Source organism: Oryza glaberrima, chromosome 2, assembly GCF_000147395.1.
Source record: "Oryza glaberrima chromosome 2, OglaRS2, whole genome shotgun sequence".
NCBI lineage: Eukaryota > Viridiplantae > Streptophyta > Magnoliopsida > Poales > Poaceae > Oryza > Oryza glaberrima.
In genome coordinates, this window is record NC_068327.1 from 14,156,032 (window position 1) to 14,178,049 (window position 22,018).

The 22,018-nt window shown below is 41.6% G+C and overlaps 2 protein-coding genes and 2 long non-coding RNA genes across 7 annotated transcripts; 2 read left to right on the top strand and 2 right to left on the bottom strand.

Annotated features, from left to right (window-relative positions):
* Positions 1–1,352: 1,352 nt before the first annotated feature.
* Positions 1,353–2,241, bottom strand: LOC127764688 (uncharacterized). The gene is made up of 2 exons (XR_008015934.1): positions 2,063–2,241; positions 1,353–1,935 (listed from the first exon to the last, which is right to left on the bottom strand). It is a non-coding gene; the product is annotated as an uncharacterized LOC127764688 (long non-coding RNA).
* Positions 1,597–3,899, top strand: LOC127764680 (uncharacterized). Of its 3 annotated transcripts, none has more exons than XM_052289589.1 (2): positions 1,597–1,819; positions 2,184–3,899. In XM_052289589.1, exon 2 carries the CDS (start codon positions 2,247–2,249, stop codon positions 3,555–3,557), a length of 1,311 nt encoding a protein of 436 aa, XP_052145549.1. In that variant the 5' UTR covers positions 1,597–1,819; positions 2,184–2,246; the 3' UTR covers positions 3,558–3,899. The 3 variants fall into 3 exon arrangements, with proteins under 3 accessions (XP_052145549.1, XP_052145548.1, XP_052145550.1); XM_052289588.1 differs by having other exon boundaries at positions 2,232–3,899; XM_052289590.1 differs by having other exon boundaries at positions 2,237–3,899.
* A 109-nt stretch (positions 3,900–4,008) lies between these two features.
* LOC127764687 (uncharacterized) lies at positions 4,009–10,893 on the bottom strand. The gene is made up of 3 exons (XR_008015933.1): positions 10,681–10,893; positions 10,444–10,575; positions 4,009–10,269 (listed from the first exon to the last, which is right to left on the bottom strand). It is a non-coding gene; the product is annotated as an uncharacterized LOC127764687 (long non-coding RNA).
* Positions 10,894–14,032: 3,139 nt separating this feature from the next.
* LOC127764684 (vegetative cell wall protein gp1-like) lies at positions 14,033–17,031 on the top strand. Of its 2 annotated transcripts, none has more exons than XR_008015932.1 (3): positions 14,033–14,625; positions 14,723–16,347; positions 16,830–16,961. XR_008015932.1 is itself a non-coding variant. In XM_052289599.1 (3 exons), exons 1-3 carry the CDS (start codon positions 14,226–14,228, stop codon positions 16,893–16,895), a joined length of 564 nt encoding a protein of 187 aa, XP_052145559.1. In that variant the 5' UTR covers positions 14,043–14,225; the 3' UTR covers positions 16,896–17,031. The 2 variants fall into 2 exon arrangements, 1 of the variants encoding a protein (XP_052145559.1); XM_052289599.1 differs by having other exon boundaries at positions 14,043–14,625; positions 14,723–14,820; positions 16,830–17,031.
* Positions 17,032–22,018: the final 4,987 nt, after the last annotated feature.

Sequence of the window (22,018 nt, forward strand, 5' to 3'; positions counted from 1 at the left end):
GAAACGGAGGGAGTATATCATCATCCAAGCGAAGGCGCAATAACTGGATGTTTGTTTCTCTGTTTTGAATTAGTAACTGAACATGAGACTATAAACAGAGTAAAATGAGATGAGTGAGACCATTTTTTCATATCAATGGCATTGCTAGCACAGGATTATGTTTTTTAACATTCCAACTATTTGGAAAAGATGGAATATTAATGCTCGTAAAACCCAAAAGGATAATGGCAAATCTTTTTAATCTACAGATAAAATTAAGAAATACGTAGTAGATTAGAAGTTGGCGTAAATTTGTTGACAAAAATTTAGTTAACCAGTTCTTATTGGAATATTATGTTTTTAGTTTTCTACCACCAATCAATTGATGCCCTCTGATACCACAAAAAAGTGCTCTGTTAGCTTCTTGCCTTGCTTATTTGTATAGGAGGGTGCTCTTGCTTCGAATCTGGGTTGACATTTCAAAAGTTGGACTCAAATCTATCTTAAAACCAACTTAAATCTTTTCCAATAGTCGTAGAACCGATTTGGATAGAAAGTTCCGATACCAAGGTAGAAATTCTTGTGCCATTAGGAGGTCGGTTTTTCGAGTCGAGCTCTTTGTTTGATTAAAATAAATCAAATGAAAGATTATCAATCAGAAGTTCCGAAATAAAAACCTATAGAAGGTCTGATTTTTCAGCAAACTGAACTCTGTCTCAAATTATTTTTAACACCCGGATGTTCCTATTGATATGACGACGATGTCCTTGGTGCCAAATATTGGTGCATTATTTTGGAATCACATGCATCTAAAGCACCCTTTACTAAAATCAAATCAAATGTAGCTGTATGCAAGCCTAAAGCCATAGCATGATGAACCAAAAAAATCTCCGAGTCCTATTGTTAAGAAAAGCGAATTCCTATTCTCGTTAATAGCATTCAACCATCCGGTAACCATAGGTTCGACCCGCATTGAAAATAAACCGGAGAACTATAAATAGTTCATGATGTGAAAGAGAGCCGATAACAATATGAACTATTCCCATATAAGAAGTCTGTGGTGCATTACCTAGCAAATACACTCCAAGTACCCAACAGGGAAAGAATCAAAGAAATATATGGCATGTTAAGTGCTGTGACGTTATATCTTATCAATGTAGAGATGGATTACTAATCCACATTCCAGTTAGCAACGCATTGAGCCATTTTTACATATTCTGTTCATGTCCTTGCAGTGTTTATACACCACTTTAAGGAAATATTCAGTTAAAACACTTATCCCTCCTTCAATTTGAAGAGAAAAGAAGTAAGATTAGATGCTTGCTGTATTCATCACATCAGGATCAGGTACTGAACAAAATCCAACTCCAATCAGTACAAATATCTCAGAACCATGGCACATTGGATCAAATATTCCTTAGCATAAACTCTTACAGACTTGCAGGTCAATATTGAATCTGAGGATGGTTTGCCAAACATGCAACATGTAGATAGCGAATCGAAGTAACCAACACCTGCCGTTAATAGACAATGACTAATGAAATGCCTTCCTAAAAGCCCTTCTCACTATTAATGGAACTCCTGTCAAATTTACAGCCCATGGAAGCACAAGAACCAGACGATCAGAATGCCCTGTCCACCGGCACAGTTCCTAGGACTATTTCAACACACAAAACGACCAAAACCACTAGAGGCAGACCATAAAATGTGGAGCATCAGCCATGCAAACTTCCACCCTCCATCTCCACACCTAAGAAACTACCTAGCTCATCTGGCCATGAATTGCACAGAGGTTGATCAATCTTTGGAACTTTTCTGAGCTGCTACGAGATCAATCCAGGTATGGTTTCAGCATTTTCGTTTGGCAGAAATGGCAGCAAATAGTTTTGATCTCCATGGGGAATTTCCTAAAATTTTTCTTGCTTCTGTAGAGCATTTGTTTCATAAGGAAGCATTCTGAAAAGTAAAAAGAAATTGTGTCATCCAATGTGTAAAGCCTAGCATAGTGATTAAGCCTCCATTTCATCTCATATTCACTGCTCTCTTAGATAAAAACTGCGTGCAGGACATTCAATTTTCTTACCAGTTGTAGATTGCTAGTCGTCTGGCTGAATTACTGTACGTTACGTGCCGTGCTTTGCATATCTAGTTCATAAGATCAGAACGGTTGCTTTATAACTGAGTGCCAGCACCTCAATTGACAGACAATATCAACAGCTCCGTCGAACTTATGCCTTTTTGGTTGATGGCAGAAAAGTCTGTCCACAATGGCAACATCAAGGAGGGAACCTGATGCTAGGAACAACAGGACCATCCGGGCTATGTCCACAGGAATCAAACCCACTGATCCTGCAAAGGGGCTTCGACGAGCGAGGTCTGTCCCAAGCTCTCCCGATCGCAAATTATCCCCATCCCATGATGCAAGCTCATCCAACGCCTATCGGCCTTCATCATCGTTCAGCACCCGCACGGGAACATCCCGGTCGACATTTGGCTCAGCTTCTTCATCCATTCACAGCAGCAAGGCACCGCAGACTTCATCGTCCACGACTACTGCAAAGCCAGCCAACACAACGAAAGGAAAAGCTGACAAGTCTGGTGGCTCATCCGTGTGGCCTCCAGCCCTTACAGCACGTAACCGTTCATCTAAGGATATGAACAGGACAGCAAAATCATCATCCGCTATGCAAAAGAGTAACCTCTCTTCAAGGCCAGGTGTTGATAAGATGGCAGCATCATCTGCAAAGCAGAGAACACAGAAAGCAACCCCAGGAGCTCTGGCAGGTGGAAAAACTCAAGCTGTGCCTTCGGTTCGTGCTCCTGGCACAACAACGAAGAAAACAATGGGGGTAGCAAATTCTGTTCCTTCTATCCAGAGAACAAGTATACCATCAAGACCGATAGAGGCACCCAAAGTCAATGAGCAAGAAGTTGAGTTGTTAATGGAATTTGATGAGATGGAAAGCATAAGCACGCCTTCCATAGAGGAACACTTGCAAGAACGGCTCCCTGACCCTGTCGAGCTGAAACAGGTTGATGTCATTGCGTATTTACTATTTGGAGATAATCCAAGTGAGCGAGCCTCTAACCAACATGAAGACAAAAATGAAGAAGTTGTAGAGCTTATTTCAGAAGAGAAACATCAAGTGCCAGACAACAACAGTTTTAACGGCAGGGATAATGCTGATATTGGCATCAATAGCAAAGTACAGGCCGTGAAGGAAGCCATTGATAACAGTGAGTTGAAGGAGGCTGCCAATGAAACAGAGTTAAAAGAAGCTGTCGATGAAACCGAACTAAATGAAGTTGTCAGTGAATCTGAGTTATACAAAGATGTCAATACAACGAAGTATACAGAAGATGCCCTTGAACCTATGCTAATAGAAAAGGAAGAGGCTGAAGAAAATGTGGAGATGGTAGTGCCACCAAAGAAGACACTAAAGCCAGTTCAGGGATGGAGCAAGGATGATGGAAAGAGCAATGAAATGAAAGAGGAGGGTAGGAGCAAACCTACAGAGGAGAGAAAGAGCAAGGTCATGGCCTTGATAGGGAGATTTGAGACGGCCATGTCAGGTTGAGAGTGAGAATGAGGTTGAGAAACTGACACAACAGTAGCAACCAGCCTTCTTTTCATCTTTTGCGAAGTACCTACCATTTTGATTCCTGAATATGTATGCATGCAATCATGAATTATTGTGGACTGGACTAGTTCCAATTGTTGTGTGCATTGAAAAATGAGAACTTTTCAAGCTAGTATCTGCAGTTTTCGTCAAAAAAAGTTAGTCTTTGCAGCTCATGCAAGCTTAAAGTCAACTGTACATCAGTACATGCATATCTGCAAAAGAAAACAGGTGGTTTCCTGGACAAGTATATTGAGCTAAACCCTGCCATATTCAATAAAATATTTTCTTGCCTACTTTCTGTAACTCAAGAAAAAATAAATAAATTTCGAATTCCATATGAATTTGGCTATATAATTAGGCTCTCTAATTCTCTGAGCAAGGGGCAACCTAGGCTACTCCCAGGATGATTTTCATGACCTAGTATTTGACCCATAAGCACCGATATCTATAGACTGAAAGCATGCTTGAACCAAATCTACCGCACTGGCAGTGTGGTAGATACCAGTGTTACATGGACTGTCAGAATCTGACTCTGACTCACATGTCTGATTCATCATAAAGAATTGGACACGCGAAATTCTTCTTAGAGTCTGACACAGGTGTCAGAATCCGACTAGGACTCAGGGTGTCTGACTCCGCAAAAAAATTTGGACATGGGTTTACAGGTAACACTCCGCACTCCAATATCACAAACTAAAAATAAATTGAGCATACCTCTAGATAATTTTTTTCCTCGCTAATATTGCATAGAAAGTGAGCAGTACATGCCCAAGGCAAATTAAACAAGTAATATGCTGTACTCAAACCTAATCTAAAGTGTATTTCAATTTTCAACATTCAATCTTTTGGAAGACCAGTAGTATGCCCATGCACATAGGTCTACAGAAAATCAGTTCTATTACATTGGAGCATGTTGAATAACTTTGTGATTAAAATGAATTTTTTTATGTAAATTTAATTTTTCCAGTCTGCCCTTACACTATAATTCAATAGAGTCTTCTGCTGCACTTAATATGGAACATCACAAAATTAAGCATCATAAAAGCAGGAAAGTTAAAAGCGCTAATCCGATAGATGATAATGTAATTTCCCATTATATCTAGCATTGTCAGGGCCAAAAAAGATTTGTAATCTTTTCAAAATGGTAAATTAATGCTTGCAGGAATAATTTGAAATTTCAGGAATACTACTTGTTAAGAAATGGAAAAAAAATGGTAAATAACCTTTTAAATGATAGAAGAGTTAAAATATTATATTTTTAAGGATGAACCCAATATATTACCATGCAGGTCGTCACTAAGATAGAGTTAGCAATATAACAAGATTTACTGCCTCTTCTAATTTGCACAAGAAACCTCATTTAGCCCATTCACACCTTTGCATTTGTGACCATATTCGGTCAATCTACCAAAGCAATACCAAAGAATTAAGAAGCCTGAAGTCTCCAATGGATTGAATAAGAATGGATGTCAAGAAAAAAAAACGAGAGACAGTTGTTTTCAGTGCATTTCCAACTATTTTGGGCATCAGAACAATAATTCACAAAACCGACACAGATGTTTTCATCTTACTAAAAAATAAGGAAGATCATTTTGGATTAAGGTCAAATAGGGCTATTGTTGAACTTATTCCATCAAAGAGATTGAATCAGTGAAGAATAGGAAGATTTCAAATGTTGTATTGCATAAAACTTGTCACCTGAAACTAAAAGTGGTGTATTGCTGATCTCACTTTCTATGTCGTGCAGATAACTATATTTGGCAGTTCTATGTTTTGTCAGCACAAACTTAAACAGGCCATGTATTGTAGGAGTAGCTCATCAGATTTCAGAGAGAAATAAAAAAGCACCATGATCAATTGTTAGAAAAACTATGTCCAGCATGGCGCGCTAACAATGTAATGGAATTATGGAATGCCATTTGTTTCCTTTCTGATAACAAGAAAATAAGTGCTAGCAAACATGCATTGCTGACATGAAAGAAATAAAACATCTAAATATGGATTATGTGCTACTTATATTAGACAAAAGAGACTACATCAACAATTCATTAATTCAACAGTCAAACTACTCACAGATCCTACTGAATTCCGTTGATTTCCAAGAGTTCTGGAAGAAGAGGAAAAAAAAGAAGTTATGCTCAGAGGCATGTGTATAATAAATAAAGCTCCTCAACAACACTGGAATGAACAATCTGTGCTATTTATGCTATATGTGTAACCATTAATGGAGGCATATTGGAATGTAGTAGACTTAACAATAATAATAACAATAATAAATAATAAATGGATGGCCCCAGCCAGCATTACCCGACACCCGGGGACCCATGAACCCATCCGCGTGCTCCAGCAATTGCGCCGCCGCACCAGTTTGGTGAGCGCCATGGGAGCCCGCTGCCACGGGGAATGGCACCAACGCCGGCCGGACGGAATAGGCGAGAAGACGGACAACTCAGCGAGTCTATGGAAGCTGACGCTCACCTCGCTCACGCCGCCGCTGCAACGCTCCCTATGTGCGCGAGCTCACCGCTCCCCGCCTCCCCCCACCATCCATGCGCGAAACCTTGCCACCGAGCCTAACGGGAAGGAGGTATCTCCGCCGTGCGCCGTCGCCTCCATGTGCACGAGCTCGCCGCCGGCCGCCGCACCGAACAGGGGAGGAGGAAAAAAGGGAGAGAGACTGAGATACGGAGACCAGTTGCTTTGAGATTCGTTTCTAACATGTGCCATGCAGGGAACCGTGGTCCTTCGGAGGAGCAAAGGACCAAAGGCCTCGTGCAATTTTGCTTTATATAGGATCCGCAATGTATAATACCCTTTACTTTAAGGTACTAACATCTCTACCACATGTGCAAACATCTCATTTAAAAAAATTTCACAGTGTAGCATCTCTCTTCACAAATGCGTGTCTCTGGGTCGTTCCCTCGCCGACGAACGTCCGCTTTTCCGTCCGCGCCGGCTCCCCACGATGGAGCGTGTCCCCCGGCTGAGGGACGCGTCTCTCGCCACTTTTCGGCCGAGCGACGCAGCCAAGAGACGCATTGGGGGGCGACGGGCTCATGTGGATATCGATTCCCCAGCTCGTATTCCTATTCCACCCCTTGGCAGAGCTGGAGTAGCCGCCGGAGGAATCGCCCGCCGACGAGTCGCCATCGGCCAATTCGGAGCCACACTGGGAACCCACGTTGACTGCTGCACTACAGACCCACATCCAAAATCCAAATCGGGGAGGAAGAAAGAAGAGCAAGCAAATCCAGATCGAAGAGGAAGAAGAGCAAAGGCATGGCCAGGATGCTGGCGGACCACCCGCTCGACACGCTCCGTATCCGCCAGCAGCAGCCGTCGTCGCCCGCCATCCGCCCTCAGAGTTCTTGCCCTGACCGCAAGCGCGCTTGCGCAGAGCCGGAGGAGGAGCGCGAGGAGTGGGAGGAGGAGGCGGCTGCGGGGGTAAGAGCTGCGTCGGAGTCCGGTGGCGGCAATGGCACGAGAAGCGAAGGGGAGGAGGCGAGCACGAGATGAGATGAGTGCGCCAGTTGGTAGCAGGAGGCGGATGGAGTAAATGAGGGGAAGAGAGAGGGGGGATAAGAGAGGGGTAGTATAGTAAAATAGCTACATGGGCTTTTTGGGTTAGGGACACTCATTGGACCACCAGGGGTATCCTCCATTGTATGAGGAGTTCCCCAGAAAGTGCCCTCAGTTAGTGAGGACACCCATAGAGTGTCCCTGGTTGTGCATGCCCATCACCTTGGAATATTAAACTAGAAAAAGTAGAGCATCTTCTCTCGCAAAATTGCTTTCCATTGACTGATGTTTCTAGGTGTACCTAAAATATATCCTTGCTACCTGGTGCTTAGCTTTTTTTTTTTTAGAACACCTGATGCTTAACTTGAGATCGTTTCTTCTCTTTCTTTAAGGTCATGTTCTTTTCTCTGACAAGAGTTGGATGAAGATTAAGATTTTCGTGGCTTTTCAAACTGATAAACGTTGCGTATCGTGCGAAAATTTTCTATATGAAAGTTGCTCTAAAATATCATATTAATATATTTTCAAGTTTGTAATAATTAAAATTCAATCAATCATACGTTAATACCACCTCGTTTTGTGTAAAAACTTAATCTTCATCTTTATCTTTAGGAAAAAAGATCACCAAGGCTAGTACCGATGCAAAAGGTTTGTATGCAACGTATAGGAGCCGGTCTTTTGTTCTTCTATCTCCTTTAGTGTCCCTATATTGTGGATGCTCTAATAAGAGCAATGCCAACATAGATAAGTTTTTGTATTACTGGCATTTTAGTAAATTTGGTAGCAAATCAAATAGTGCTAAATTACTACGAGAACGCCAGCTATCGTGTGCTCAATGGATAGCGAAATATCGAGCTTCTTCCCAACCAGTTGTTTACCTCCTTGACTCCCTTTCTCTCTTCTTTCTCATACGCCCACTTTTCTCTCTCACACACTCACCAGGAGAGGATGGCGTCACCCCCAACCTTTACTAGGAACACCGCTACCCCCCTCCCCCCCGAGCCACATTGCCCCCGCTTTGTCACCACTGACGCCCTTTATCCGGTCTTGTCCTCCACCAACAACACAATCATCGATGATTGGCCCTTCGCTTAGGTCGGAGCTCATCGGGCGCCACAACCCTCAGGTTGTTGAAGTATTGGATATCTCTGATTCAGCCTACTACCCCTTTGCCGCCGCCACTCATTGTCACATAGCCTAGAGCACGCCATTGGAGGGGAGGAAGAAGCTAGATCTAATTGGTATATTTTGTGATATTTTTTTTGTGTTTCAGCCAATGTATCGTGATGTTTTAATGGTATTTCCATTTTTCTCTTTGATTATTGTGGATTTGTTGACGTTTCAGCAGTGGAAGCTTGATGTTTCATGTATTAGAAGAAAGTGTTTCAATCCATGATTCAACCATGTTTCATGATTTTAGTAGTCTCAAACATGTGCTAAACTAGTAGTGAAACATTCTTCTACGAGTAATAAAGCAACGCCTAATTTTCTGATTTGTAGGCCTATTTAAGAAGCTTGTAACATTTTGGTACAACAAGTTTGACTTCCTATACTTCTTCCATCTTCACCTTATCAAATTTTAGTATGTTATTTAAGTTTATTTTCATAAAAACACAGCCGAAATTTAGAAAGGTTGCAAAGCAAACACGTCCAACGTTATCAAAAATTGGTAATAATAAAATGTGCCAAAATTCACAAAGTGAACAAATTGAAGATTGAACATGCTCATACTGTCATCCAAAAAATAAATTTCTGCGAAGTTGAAAATATTATTGTCTACAAGTCATATATCAAAAATCAAGATTAAAAACCTGACAACCGGAGATTAATTATTTCCAGTTGGCATTTAACGTATGTGTAGTATTATTGAAATCTTCAAATCTACCATATTTTGGGTAAACCTGTTAACAAAGATATATCCATATATGGTATTTGTAGAGTGTGGGGATAGTTGGAACAGAGTATACGCGATATTAAGGTAAAAGAGATGAGAGACATGGATTTTTATACAGGTTCGGGCCCCTTAAATGACACCTTAAATGACAGGTAATAGTTATACTCCTTTTGGGCGAAGCCAGTATTGCTTTTATATATCAGTATCTCATCTCAAGAGTAGAAGATTTGGGATGACCTAATTTAATCTCTGTCAGCTTGACGGCATGGAGCTCTCACACGTAGTCGGCGCTACAGTGTAGTCTTTTTTCTCGAACATGAACTCAGTGAGATTGGAGGTAGCTATCCCTCATGCTGGTCTTTGTGGCTTCTATATTGGGTTTGTTTAGATCTGTATTTGCTTGTCTTCTGTCTTAGTCTGTCCCTCTCCTTGTCTTAGTCGGTTCCCTCTCCTTCTATGGCGTCTTGTATTTATAACGAAGATCATCATTTATTACTCTCCAAGTAGAAGTTGGAAAAAATAGAACATGATACGAACTAAGGAGACCTTATCTTCCCTGATTACGACTCTAACACATTCTGTTTTGGGAAGATACTTTTTTTTATCCGCTGTATTTACTTAATCAAAGGATGCCTTCTCATATTCCATTAGGTATATGGTATTCTCGTATACCACGAACTCATGTATAGAAGGTATGTGTTATACTTGGTACTGACAAAATCATAGAATCAACTAACCCGCCTTGTAGTTTCGTTCTCATTAGCTAATCTTCTGTTCATGCATGCTTGGATGTACAAGTCCACGCCTTTCTATTTTCTAATTACCAATTTGCCATGTAGTTCTACGCCCATACGTACTGATTGCTCCCTAATAGCCTGATGAATATAATAAGAAATAATTCATCGAATTGTATCATTTCAACTCACCAATCAATTAGGAACAGTTTCTTGCAATCTTGCTAACACCTTGAGAAGGATTATTTGAGATTCGAATTTCACATTCTTGTGAAGAGTCATACTAAATTGACAAAATTTGCTATGGGACACTCAAAAAAATGTGTAATTGACACGGCTAATGGACACTAAAAAATTATTTAATTAGCTGTAGGACACTAGAGACAATATTTTATAATTTCTGAGTCCGAAGAGGTGAGAATTTTTTTGAAATAGCGAGATTGCCCCTAGCGCTGCTCCTCTCCGGCTCGCTCGCCCTGTCACGAAGCACCGGCGCTGCTGCCTTGTGCGCGGCCACCTCCTGCTCACGATTGCCCCAGGCACCGAGAACAATACAAGGAGAAAAAAAAATCAAGAACAAAAGAGAAAACACATCAAGAACAAGTTTTTCTACTTTTTTTTTTGCAAGAACAAACATAAAAAAAAAGAGAGGAAAGAGATGATTTATGTTTCAGATTTGAGAGAGAAATCTCACCTTGTTGGTGGTGTTGGAGGTGAGGAGGAAGTGAGGAGGGCTGAGGATGAGGTCAGCGCTGCAGGGGTGGATCTGGATCCTCCGCGGCCGAGGCGCGCACAGCACCGTCGCCTCCCTGCCGGAGTTCGACGCCTAAAACAATTCAACGAACTTCATCGCACCAGTCGGCATCTCCTCACTCTCCAAATATCCAACAACAACAAAAAATCCCTCCTTTTCAAGCTAGTATCACACTACCTATATCTTATCTCTCCTCCGCATCCTCTTGCCAAGTCGCCTTCTGTAAATTTAGGTGATTGGAGCGGATGAGCTGAAGCAATGGAGGAAGAAGAAGATTTGGCCTTTGCCTTTTGGTTGGTTGGAACAAGAAGAAGAGGCAATGCAATGTCGAGGGACCCGAGATGTTGCAGGAGCTAAGGGTGCGTAGGAGGTGGCTGCGCGCGAGGGCGGCGGTCCGTGACAGGGCGAGCGATTCGAGAGGAGCAGCGCCAGGGGCAATCTTGCCATTTCAAAAAAAAATCACCGATCCAGAAATTATAAAATATTGCTTCCAGTATCCTACAAATAATTACATAATTTTTATAGTGTTCATCAGCCGTGTCACGTTTTTACGGTGTCTCTCAGCTAATTACACTTTTTTAGTGTCTTGTACTTCATCCGTTTCATAATGTAAGACTTTTTAGCATTGCCCATATTTATATGGGTGTCAATGAATCTAGTCATATATATATATAATTAATACCCATATCAATATATATATATATATATATATGACTAGATTCATTAATACCCATATAAATATGGACAATGTTAGAAAGTCTTGTAATATGAAACGGATGGAGTAGCAAATTTTGCCTGCTAAATTTTGTGAAATCAAGCTGGGAACTATTAAAAAGAGGGGCTACACCAGTTGTCGAAGTTAACGGACGTAAGGTTCAACTGACAACTCTATAGTCTGTCTTCATCTTGGCACTGCTCGTGTTGCTTTTCTGTTTCTAGATCAAGACATCGCACACAACGACTGTATTTGTTTTTGTTGCCTGGGTGAGTTTGAGAGGAGAGGAGAGTAAAAGAGAAGATTAAGAAGATACTAGAATGAGGTGAGCTATTAGCGTATGATTAATTGAGTATAAACTATTTTAAACTTTAAAATGAATTAATATAATTTTTTAAAGTAACTTTCGTATATAAATTTTTTTAAAAAACACCATTTAATAGTTTGTGCGTGCGGAAAACGAAACAAACTTTCTCACAATCTAACGCTGCCGAACGCAGCAGGACATAAGGAGAGAAAGGACATAACACAAACTTTCTCACAATCTAAGGCCTGGTTTAGTTCCCCAATAATTTTTTCCAAAAACATCACATTGAATCTTTGGCACATGCATGGAGCATTAAATATAGATTAAAAAAACTAATTGCACAGTTGGGGGAAAAATTGCGAGACGAATCTTTTGAGCCTAATTAATCCATGATTAGCCATAAAGTGCTACAGTAACACACATGTACTAATGATGAATTTAATTAGGCTTAAAAGATTTGTCTCGCGATTTCTAGACGAGTTATGAAATTAGTTTTTTCATTCATGTCCAAAAATCCATTTCGATATCCGATCAAACATCTAATATGACATCCAAAAAGTTTCTTTTCGTGAACTAAACATGCCCTAACTCTTTCAACTTGACACTGCTTACATATCTCCTGTATCGTTAAATTGACGCTACTCAGAGGGGATAGAAAGAGGGATGGAGGACATGAGGAGGAGAACCATCAAAGAGGTGGTCAACAACATGTGAACACCACGGTTTGGTCAACTGCATTAATATCATGTGGATGAAAATCAGTTTGATTTACGCCGTGTTTAGTTCCAAAATAATTCTTCAAACTTCCAACTTTTTCATCACATCAAAACTTTCCTACACGCACAAACTTCCAACTTTTCCGTCACATCGTTCCAATTTCAATCAAACTTTTAATTTTGGTGTGAACTAAACACAGCCTTTAAGGGGGTAAAATGAACTGTTTAATAGTTGATAAACGTAAATATCGATATAAGAGCCAACGGATGTAAACTGAGGCCCCGTTTAGATCCCAAAAACATCACATCGAATTTTTGGACACATGTATATAGTATTAAATGTAGATTAAAAGAAAAAACTAATTGTACAATTAAGGAGGAAATCACGAAACGAATCTTTTAAGTCTAATTAGTCCATGATTAACCATAAGTGCTACAGTAACTCACATGTGCTAATGGTGGATTAATTAGGCTCAAAAGATTCGTCTCGTAGTTTCCAAGCGAGTTATGAAATTAGTTTTTTTATTAGTGTCCGAAAACCCATTCCGACATCCGGTCAAACATCCGATGTAACACCCAAAATTTTTCATTTCGCGAACTAAACAGGCCCTAAGCCATGTATCCTACCATTTACTCCCTCCAGCTTGATAATATGTTTAGAACAACACTAATATCAAATTTTAAAATCTTTAACTATAAATAAATTTTTAAAATATTTATCTTAAAAATATGTATATATATATATATATATCAGTTAGTTTTTAAAAAATAATTCAATAAAATTATACTTCTTCCGTCCTAAAATATTGCTATAGGTAGTATATTGTTAAAATTTTTATATATTTTATAATATAAAATATTGGTTAAAGTTATTTTTTAAAAATTATAATTTTATTTAAATCGATAAGCATTATCAACATGAAGGGTAGCAAATAAACCCTTATTATCAACTTGAAGGGTAGCAAATAAACCCTTTTATGGGTCCATATAACCCACGATGAAAATTAATATTGAAACAAACGTTTTGATCCCCGCTATCAAAACGTTTTGCAAGCTCGTGGGACGGATTTGCAAAAGGTAGCGACCGTGGAACGTGTGTGTGTGATCTTCGGATCCGATGGCCCGGGCCGCCCGGCTGTGCCGTGCAGGCGTACTCTCCCCTCCTGTCCCCTCGCTTCCATGTGGCCAGGCCGACCAATCAATCATTCTCGCCTAGAAAGAGCAACAAACGAGGCCGAGCAATCAAAACAGCCTGCTAGTTCCCACTTCCCACTCCACTACAGTGTCACCGTCCCGCTAATCCGCCCATACTCCGGGGACAAAACCGTAATCCACCATCTCTCCTCCTCCCTCCCCTCACCCGATCGACCCCCCCGCGCAAAGTGGGCTCGCAGGACAAAGCCCCTTTACCTCTCCCCACCTCACCGCCTCCCCTGCTACACCCGGTCTGCATACACCATCCCACTGTCACGTGGGCCCCGCACCACCCTGGTTCAGTGGACCCGGTGCAGAGGCTCGCCCCCATCACGGCCATCGCCAAAAGGCACGCTGTTTGAGAGGAAAAAGAAGAGGGGGAAATTACAAATGAAAGCGCGCCCCCCCCCCCGGTGGTCTTCGCCTGCACGGCGTCCACCAAACACCGCGTGGACCATCCGTGCGCATGTGTCGCTGACGGTGGGCCCGACTCGACGGGGCGTTGGTAGACGCGGTGCATGCGGCCTCTCTCCACGGGGTGGTAACCTCCAAAGGCACGTTATTTGATGGGTGGAAAGGGATTAAAAAAGAAAGGCGGAGGGGGGAAATTGGAAAAATAAAATAAAAAAAACAATTCACTCCTCCTAACAAGCGAACAAAAGCTTCACTGCCCCCTTGTCTGCAATGGCGTCTCGAGCTTTCCCACGAGCTCCCCGCCGCTGCTGCTCGCCCTAGGGGCCCCGACGCTCCAGCGGTAAACCCTACCTCCTCCTCCTCCTCCGTCGCCGGGATGGGGTCCACCTCCTCGCCGTCCCCGCCGCCGCCGCCGATGATCGGGAGGGCCGGGAACCTCACCGTCTTCATCACGCCGCCGTCGCCGGCGAGCACGCCGCGCTCCTCGCGCCCGTCCGAGTCCCCTCGGTCGGGCTTCTCGACCCCGGCGACGGCCCCGCGCACGGCCGCCTCGCCGTCGCCGCCGTCTCCGGCTCCCTCGCCGCAGCAGCAGAGGGTGGCCAGCCCGCCGCCCACGATCCCGGTGAAGTTCTCCCCGCCTGCGGCTCCGGTGAAGGTCCCTCCTCCGCCTCCGGTGCAGGTGCCCCCGCCGCAGTACGAGAAGGCCTCCGCGGGGGGCAAGCACGACGGATCGGCGTTTGGTTTCTTCTGGGACGCCGTCGCGCGCGTGCAGGAAGGTGAGGCGCATCCAGATTTTTTTTTTCAACTGCATTTTCAGATTTTAGCTCCGGATTTGGGATTCTGATGCGTCGAATTTCTCTCCGGTCGCCGCAGCCCACGCGAGCCTCGACGAGTACGTGGCGAACTGGTTTGGGCTGGATCAATCCAAGTACCAATGGGCGCTCAACGACTACTACGAGAGCACCGGCAAGGTTCGTTCTCCCTGATTTCTCTTACGCGATTTTGCTGCTTTTGCATGTAATTTCGGGGAATCGGATTCGATCCATGTCGTGTAGGTTGCTTCGTGTGCATGTTTATTCTTTACTGGATCTGCGCCCGTAATGAGAATCTGGGATAGAATTTGCTCGGTAATTTTCAGTATGAAATTGAGCAAACGTTTCTGTTTGGTTGGTGGGATGCATTTATGGTGGATGCTGCTGTAGTTTATCCTGGTGAAGTCTACTACTTGATGGTGAACATGGAGCTGTCCTTCTGACCATGTCCTTTAGATCATAAAAGTGTTGATCTGTGCGTTCTGAGTGTGATAGATGCTCGTAGGTGTGTCTTATGTGGTAGGTACTATTTGGGCCCGAAAGGCATTTGTGTTGTGGGGAATATATGCAAAGGGTTTTAGATTGAGTGTGTGCAGCAAAATTCAATTCGGCCTAACATCTGTAAAGGTGGATTCAAGCATAGGCCTGAAACACAAGGCAAGGATAGATACCTAATCGCCCTTTTTAGCATCTATACAAATGATCGAGAGTTATCACTTGGTAGAAAATGTGCAGTAGGCTTATCATATTGTATAGAGAGATGCTCTTGGAAGCTTTTTCAAAGTTGTTCCATGATTCTACCTTTGAGTGTACCTGCTGTTTGTATTAATTATTTCCGCTCAGCACACTTAATGACACTTATGATGATTTGTAAATTGCAACAATCATGATTGACAAGAGGGTGAAATGACAAATTTGTCTCTGCTGATATTTGTGTCCTTCGTATCAGTGGCAAATGCCCCTGGGACTGGTGTCACTGTAAACCTTTTGACCGTTCTGTTATTAAACGCTCCTAGAAGAACTGTCAATAGGGTATTAAGTGTGATGTGGAGTTAGATATGAATAGTTCATATGATAAGTATGTTCAGGATGGCTTTACTAGGTAGGATTGTATGGAAGAAACAGTTCTGATTTCTTTACGTAATGGGACATAACTCCATTGCTTGGAGTGACTAAATCACATTAAGTGATTGGCAAACTGGCAAACATCTGATATTTAATAGACTAGCTCACTCCATTTTAACTGATTTTATCTTAGGGGCCATAGAATACCTATGCCACCTTTGCATTTATGTACATTTATAAATACTTGTTTTACAACCTATCCTTTTTACACACTTGCACATATGTAGAGAATGTTGGTGATTCCTTACAGATGTACAATTGCATTTGGTTATGTTCTAGGGAATGCCTGTTTTGTTTTAGGAGTGCCATCCCAAACAGACAATGTAGCAAGTTGGCGGAATCGTTGGTTATTTTTCAATGATTTTTGTTACCACATGGACAATGTTTTATGAATGTTTTTTGTTCTAACTATTCTGCTTTGTTCGAACTTCGAAGTAACATTGTCATAAGACTTTACAATTACCAAGAATATAAATTTGTCTTTTATATGGAAAATAGGAACTCAAACAATGTCCTTTGTTGCAACACTTGGCAGTTAGAGCATTGTCAACATGTAATGAGGTACTACCAACACATTTATATACCCTTCTTAATTGATTAGCTTTAATGTGGTAATGAGCACACCCACCTAACTTCTCCAACCGCGCTGTTCAACTTGCACTTTGTAACAGCTATTTAGAAGAATGTGATATTTAACTCCATGAGGTCATCACTCATCATAAAAGGACTCACCATTTTAATTAATAGTATTGCCTTGGATGGCTGTATGTCTACATCCTTTGGTGTTATCTGATATTTGCCAAATCCTAACCTTCAATTGTTGGCGGCCATATGGGTGTATAGTGCAGCTATGTCATGGACCCCTTGTGGCATCAGATGTTTGTAATTGTATCATAGAAGCATTTCTTGTCACATCATTGTTTATGCAATACAATTGCTTATCTGATTATAATAAATGAATTGGCAAGCATCCCAATTAGAACTTTGATGAGAAGGGTTGTAACTTGCATCTTCCAGTGCCTAATAATTTTAGTTGACTGCAGGAAGTGGAGTGTGGCAAAGCTGGCAAGCCAAAGGAGCTTACTACTAGCAAAGTGCAGAAAGTTTAGAAGGTCTGTTCACATGATAAAACCAGCAGTTCTTTTCTGGAATTACGCTGAGGAGCATTTTGCAGCGACTTCTTTCTGGGTTGAATGTGTAGCTAAGCAAATGTGTGGAGAAGTTCGATTTGTTAGATCTTGGGGGCGTAAAGGTGGTTGTCTGTTTTTCAACTGCATGGAGTCTCTTGGCAGGTTTACGGGCTGCGCTGGAAGGGAATTGAGACTGCTAGGCGTTTTGTTCACTCCTGCCAGGATCTCTATTGTAATCCTATGTTATGACAAAATTGCATATTCGCAATGCCTAATAGTGTTTTTTTTTTTTTTTGCCTTCCGTGAAATATGCAAATTGCATATTCTTCTGAGCTCTTTAACCTTGATGTGTGGTGGCAACTGGCAAATGCGCAAAAAATTCTAATCAGTAAAATCGCTCCAAGACTTTATTATGGCGAATGTGTTGATCAAGTTAGACTAAGGAAATAACATTTTATATTACTCTATGACTTTATCTATTCATTCATGTTTCTACCAAATACTAATTTAAATATCTTTTTGATTGTCGCATAACTAGTAAAAAACTTCAGTCACCAACAATTTGTGGCATCATAACATGCCAAGTGAGAATGACGGCAAGCATGCTATTTTTCCATTACGGAACCTATATGCATGTTTGATTTACTACCGTCCTGAATGGCTCAAACATACCAAAAATGGGGAAATACAGAAGTTGCCTGTCCCCCCCCCCCCCCCCCCCCAAAAAAAAAAAAGAAAAAACAAACAAAAGTTGCCACTCTTCAACACTAGGCTTATTTTTTTCTTTTTAATAAGGTCTCAAACTAAATATACCTTCGCATTTCTTTAACCTTTCAAAGTTTATTTTTAACCGGACATTTTGTCCTCACATTTCCAAAAGGACGCAATTAGCAATTGGATGGAAGTGTGCACATGCTCCGTCCGATTTCTTTTGGTTTGAGCTCGCTCGTGATTATCCCACCATGTGACTCTCCTGCACCAATTGAAAATTTTGACATCGCTTGTTGGAATATAAAGTGAATTGTTAGCCTTTCCTTATTAGTTTAAGCTTTTGGGTTGAACTAGTCGATATATGCAACTCAATATGGTATCAGAGTCAAAGGTCTCGAGTTTGAATCCTGGCTGGCATACAATTAAATAAACATTGCAGCACACTTCTATTTCATGCTAGAGGCTTGAGGGGGCCTCGCGTAAATGGAGGGTGTTGGAATATAAAGTGAATTGTCCGTCTTTCCTCACCAGCTTAAACTTTTGGGTTGGTCGGGCTCTTTGGGTGTCACTCTCCTCGGTCTCTCCACAACTCTCTCACATCCCCCTTCAATACCGCTCATTTCTTCTCGACCCCTCTTCCTTCTCTCAAGCGGTTCGCCACTAGTTAGGGTGGGGAGGGGTCCGATGTCGTTCCTCTAGTAGTAGTAGTAGTTGTAGGTCTTGTCAGGTTACTCCCGTAGCTTTTGCCTTTGAGGTTCTTGAGGTGGTTTTTGGCATTGGTGTTGTGAGGCTCATCGTCAGATTTGGTCCCGTCAGCAAGTCTCAACATCGACGGCGTCCTATCTACTGGCTAGGATGCTTCCACATATGCACAAGAAGAGGTCGCACTGGTCATCACCGTTATCTTTGGCGAGCTCGTTCTAGGGATGCATGCCTTCTTCCTGAGCTTCGGCGGAAGTTCTTTATGGGAGGCTGATGGTGTTGACTCAAGCCGAACTGACCTCAACCTCCCATGCATCAAGGCCTCTTTTGGGTGTGGTCTTTGGTTTCTTATGCAACTCCTTATGCTTCTTCACCATACTTCGTCGGTGCTTTGGATCTAGGCTTGATCTTTGGAATTGTTGCTATTGCATCTTTCTTTGGCTTATGATTCAGTGGAAATCTTTTGCGGTGTGGCTGAAATTTCGATTTGTATGCTATCGCTTGAACCTCCATATGTGTGTGAGGGCCCCTTTTGGGATTATGCAGTGATTCAATCATATGCAGCTCACCTTATGTCAACGGGGATACCTATAGACCGAATGAATAGGGTAGTGGGGTACGTTGGTACGAAGATCTACACGACATGACATCAAGCAAATAAGAAAACGAGGATTATACTGGTTCAGGCCCCTCGTAAGGTAATAGCCCTAATCCAGTTTATATGAGATTGATATGGAAAGACCACAGATTACAATGGAGAATCAACAATCTCGAGATTACTGGCGAGATCCTTGTCGAGATGGATTCGACGAGATCTCCCGGTGAGTAGGCTTCGCATCCTCTAGATTATAGGCTATGGTGGTTGTGTTGACGCTATGATTCAATGATCCAAACCCCTCAGGAGGTGTGCCTTTTATACTGTGAATCACCTAAGTCTCCAAGTAGACCTCGGAGACTATGGACCCCATCCGATATAATACAAACCCAATCCTCCCCGAGTAGGATTCTGACATTCACTTGCCTGTGAGGATAATTTCCATAATCTCTTGCTAATTTCCTTATTGTATATGGAAACATATCACACATATGAAGGTATGTCGTATCCGTACATTCCATGAGTCGTAGGATATGAGGTATGCCTTATCCGTAACCATGACACCTTGCTTCTAGTTCTGTTGGAATCAAGCTCCAAGACTTCGTTGTTAGACGCTGCAAGCAATCGAAGAAGAAGGACCTGATTGTTTTTTTCAATTCTTCCTAAGTCCTTTTCTGCAAAATGTAGCTTAAAAGGGCAGCTATCACGAAGAGCGATTGCTGTTCTTCCAGCAACGTCTTCTTCCTGTTTTCAAGAATGCGGATTTAGTTCTGAACAAGAAGTATATGATCTTGTATGATCACTGCTAGATCGACGAAAGCCAGAAATAAAGACTCCCCGAGGACACCCAGCATTTGCTCTAGTTCGAGCTTAGTGTTTTCTATATTTTGGATTTCCCGAGGAATTGTTGATAGTCTTGCAATGATATCAATGGCTTTGACTCTTTCTTTCTTGTCCCGCAAAATTTAGTGTGCGCCGAAGCTTATATTTATAGGCGGTGTAATTTACCCATTGCCAAGGGGTTTTTTTACAAAAGTGGATGTATCCCAGTCCACACCTATGCTTCATGCAATGTAACCACTCATGTATATCTCTAACTTAGCTATATTAATAAATGCATGAGTTAAAAAAAACATTTGCTCGCAATGTGGCAACCAACAGTACAATAGATTTTCTATCTCCATTGAACAATAACCGTCAACTAAATCATTCCTTCTCAAATGAAACATCTATTTTACAACTATTTTTGGTTTTTTTTCCAATTATCAAACACTATGTCGCTAGTAATCCTCAACTAAATCATCCTTATTCAAAAGAAACGTCTATTTAGCAGATTTCTTGTGTTTTTTATTTATCAAGAGTGCTCCCATTCGATAAGCAAAAAAGCTTTGCTACAATTAAGGGCAGACCCATTGCAACCAAAATTACTACTTGCGCAGAAATAATTTTTTTCCATACAACAATTAATTTTTTTCCATACAACAATAAAAATGTTTGCTGCAACTAGGGCACCCATACTTATGGTTTAGAACAAAATCTTAGGACGGCTAAACATCATATGTTTGGCTCATGACAAACCTTAAATCATCCCTTGCATGCCCATATAAATTTAAGAGAATGGGTTGCCACTAATTCTCATCCCAACTCATTTCATTCAATTCAAACAAGATCCAACACTCATGACTTAACAATCATCTCTGCATATCAACTTAGAGTATGCTGATTAAAGGGTGGTGAAGTCAACCATGGAGGAACAGTAAGCAAGGTGTAACTCAATGTTTGTATCATCGTCATCTTTGGCTAAATTTGATTCCTCCAGAGCAATAGGTCAATGAATAAGCTGATATGAGCCACCAACAATGTGCCTGAGAGTGGGTGGAGCTAAGGGTTCACCTCATTCTCGTTTTTCATATTCCATTAGTTTTACTCTATGTTACCTTGATATATGTACCATGATACGGATACGTGATACGTCTATACGTGGATATGACATTTTCTAAAAAAACATAGATACGCAGATACGTCTATATATATAGTGCAGAAAAATAAAAAAAATCAATGACAAATTAGAACAAACTTGTTCAGAACTTCAGGTTCAACTCAATATCTAGATAGCTAGATCAGTTTAATTGTTTCTTGCATCATCAGATAGATCAAACGCTGCAAGATCTTCTAGTACTCTCTTAAGGTTGTAGTTGTATGCACAGAGTGATAGGAGAGTAGGAGTTCGCTAAAGCCAGAGAAAACAAGCAAAATGAAACATCTCATAGCTATCTCCTCCAACGTTATGAATTTGCGGTTGCATTAGCGGTTATTACTAGCATAATGGCGGTATATAAAAAATCATTGAAGATTTGAAGGGGGCTTGAAGTGGAGTGGATGAACAAGTGAAAGGTGGTGAGAGGGTTACTTTGTGCCTGGCGGCCATAGCAATGTGCCCGGCTGCCAAGCTGCTGGCTGCGGCACCCAACGGCCGACAGAGGTGCTCTGTGTTTGTTCGTCGGAGAGCAAAGCTGCAGCACTAGGAGGACGGCGGAGGCAACACATTAGACGGCAGCACACTTCTACACTATGCGGACGGTTGAGGCGCTGCGCTCGATATCCAACGATTGGAACATGCTAGTTGTTGTGCCTTGCTGCGCTTCGTAAGGTTGAACGACGGTGGCGCACGGGGTGGTTGTCAGGATCGATGCTAGGGCTTGGACTTATTAGGAGTGCGTCGATATGTATCGGGAAAGTATCCGGAATTATTTCTTTTATTTAGAAATCTTGGTAATTGGCGATATGTACGGGATACAGATACATATAAGACAGTGTATCCAATATGGGTATGTGACTATCCATACATCCTAGATTTTACTTAGGCGCGGGGTTAGATAAAAGAAAATTGCTTGCTTCAATGCTAGGGCATAGAGAAAGGAAAATCGAGGAGAAATGTGAGCCAATAATAATTATTGGTGGCGGCTCAAAAAAAATCATGCCAGATTTTGGAAACTCAGGTTAGTTTTCTCTTTTCAACATACTATATTAGTAATTAGAAGGAAACTATTTTTTACTATCATATATTTAGATCAAATATATATAATAGTTAGAA

Bases quoted from the DNA above. Each gene is read 5' to 3' on its own strand.
- LOC127764680 (XM_052289589.1), top strand. From the start codon at position 2,247: ATGGCAACATCAAGGAGGGAACCTGATGCTAGGAACAACAGGACCATC.
- LOC127764684 (XM_052289599.1), top strand. From the start codon at position 14,226: ATGGGGTCCACCTCCTCGCCGTCCCCGCCGCCGCCGCCGATGATCGGG. The intron at 14,626-14,722 runs GTGAGGCGCATC...CGGTCGCCGCAG, and splicing joins CGTCGCGCGCGTGCAGGAAG to CCCACGCGAGCCTCGACGAG. The intron at 14,821-16,829 runs GTTCGTTCTCCC...AGTTGACTGCAG, and splicing joins ACTACGAGAGCACCGGCAAG to GAAGTGGAGTGTGGCAAAGC.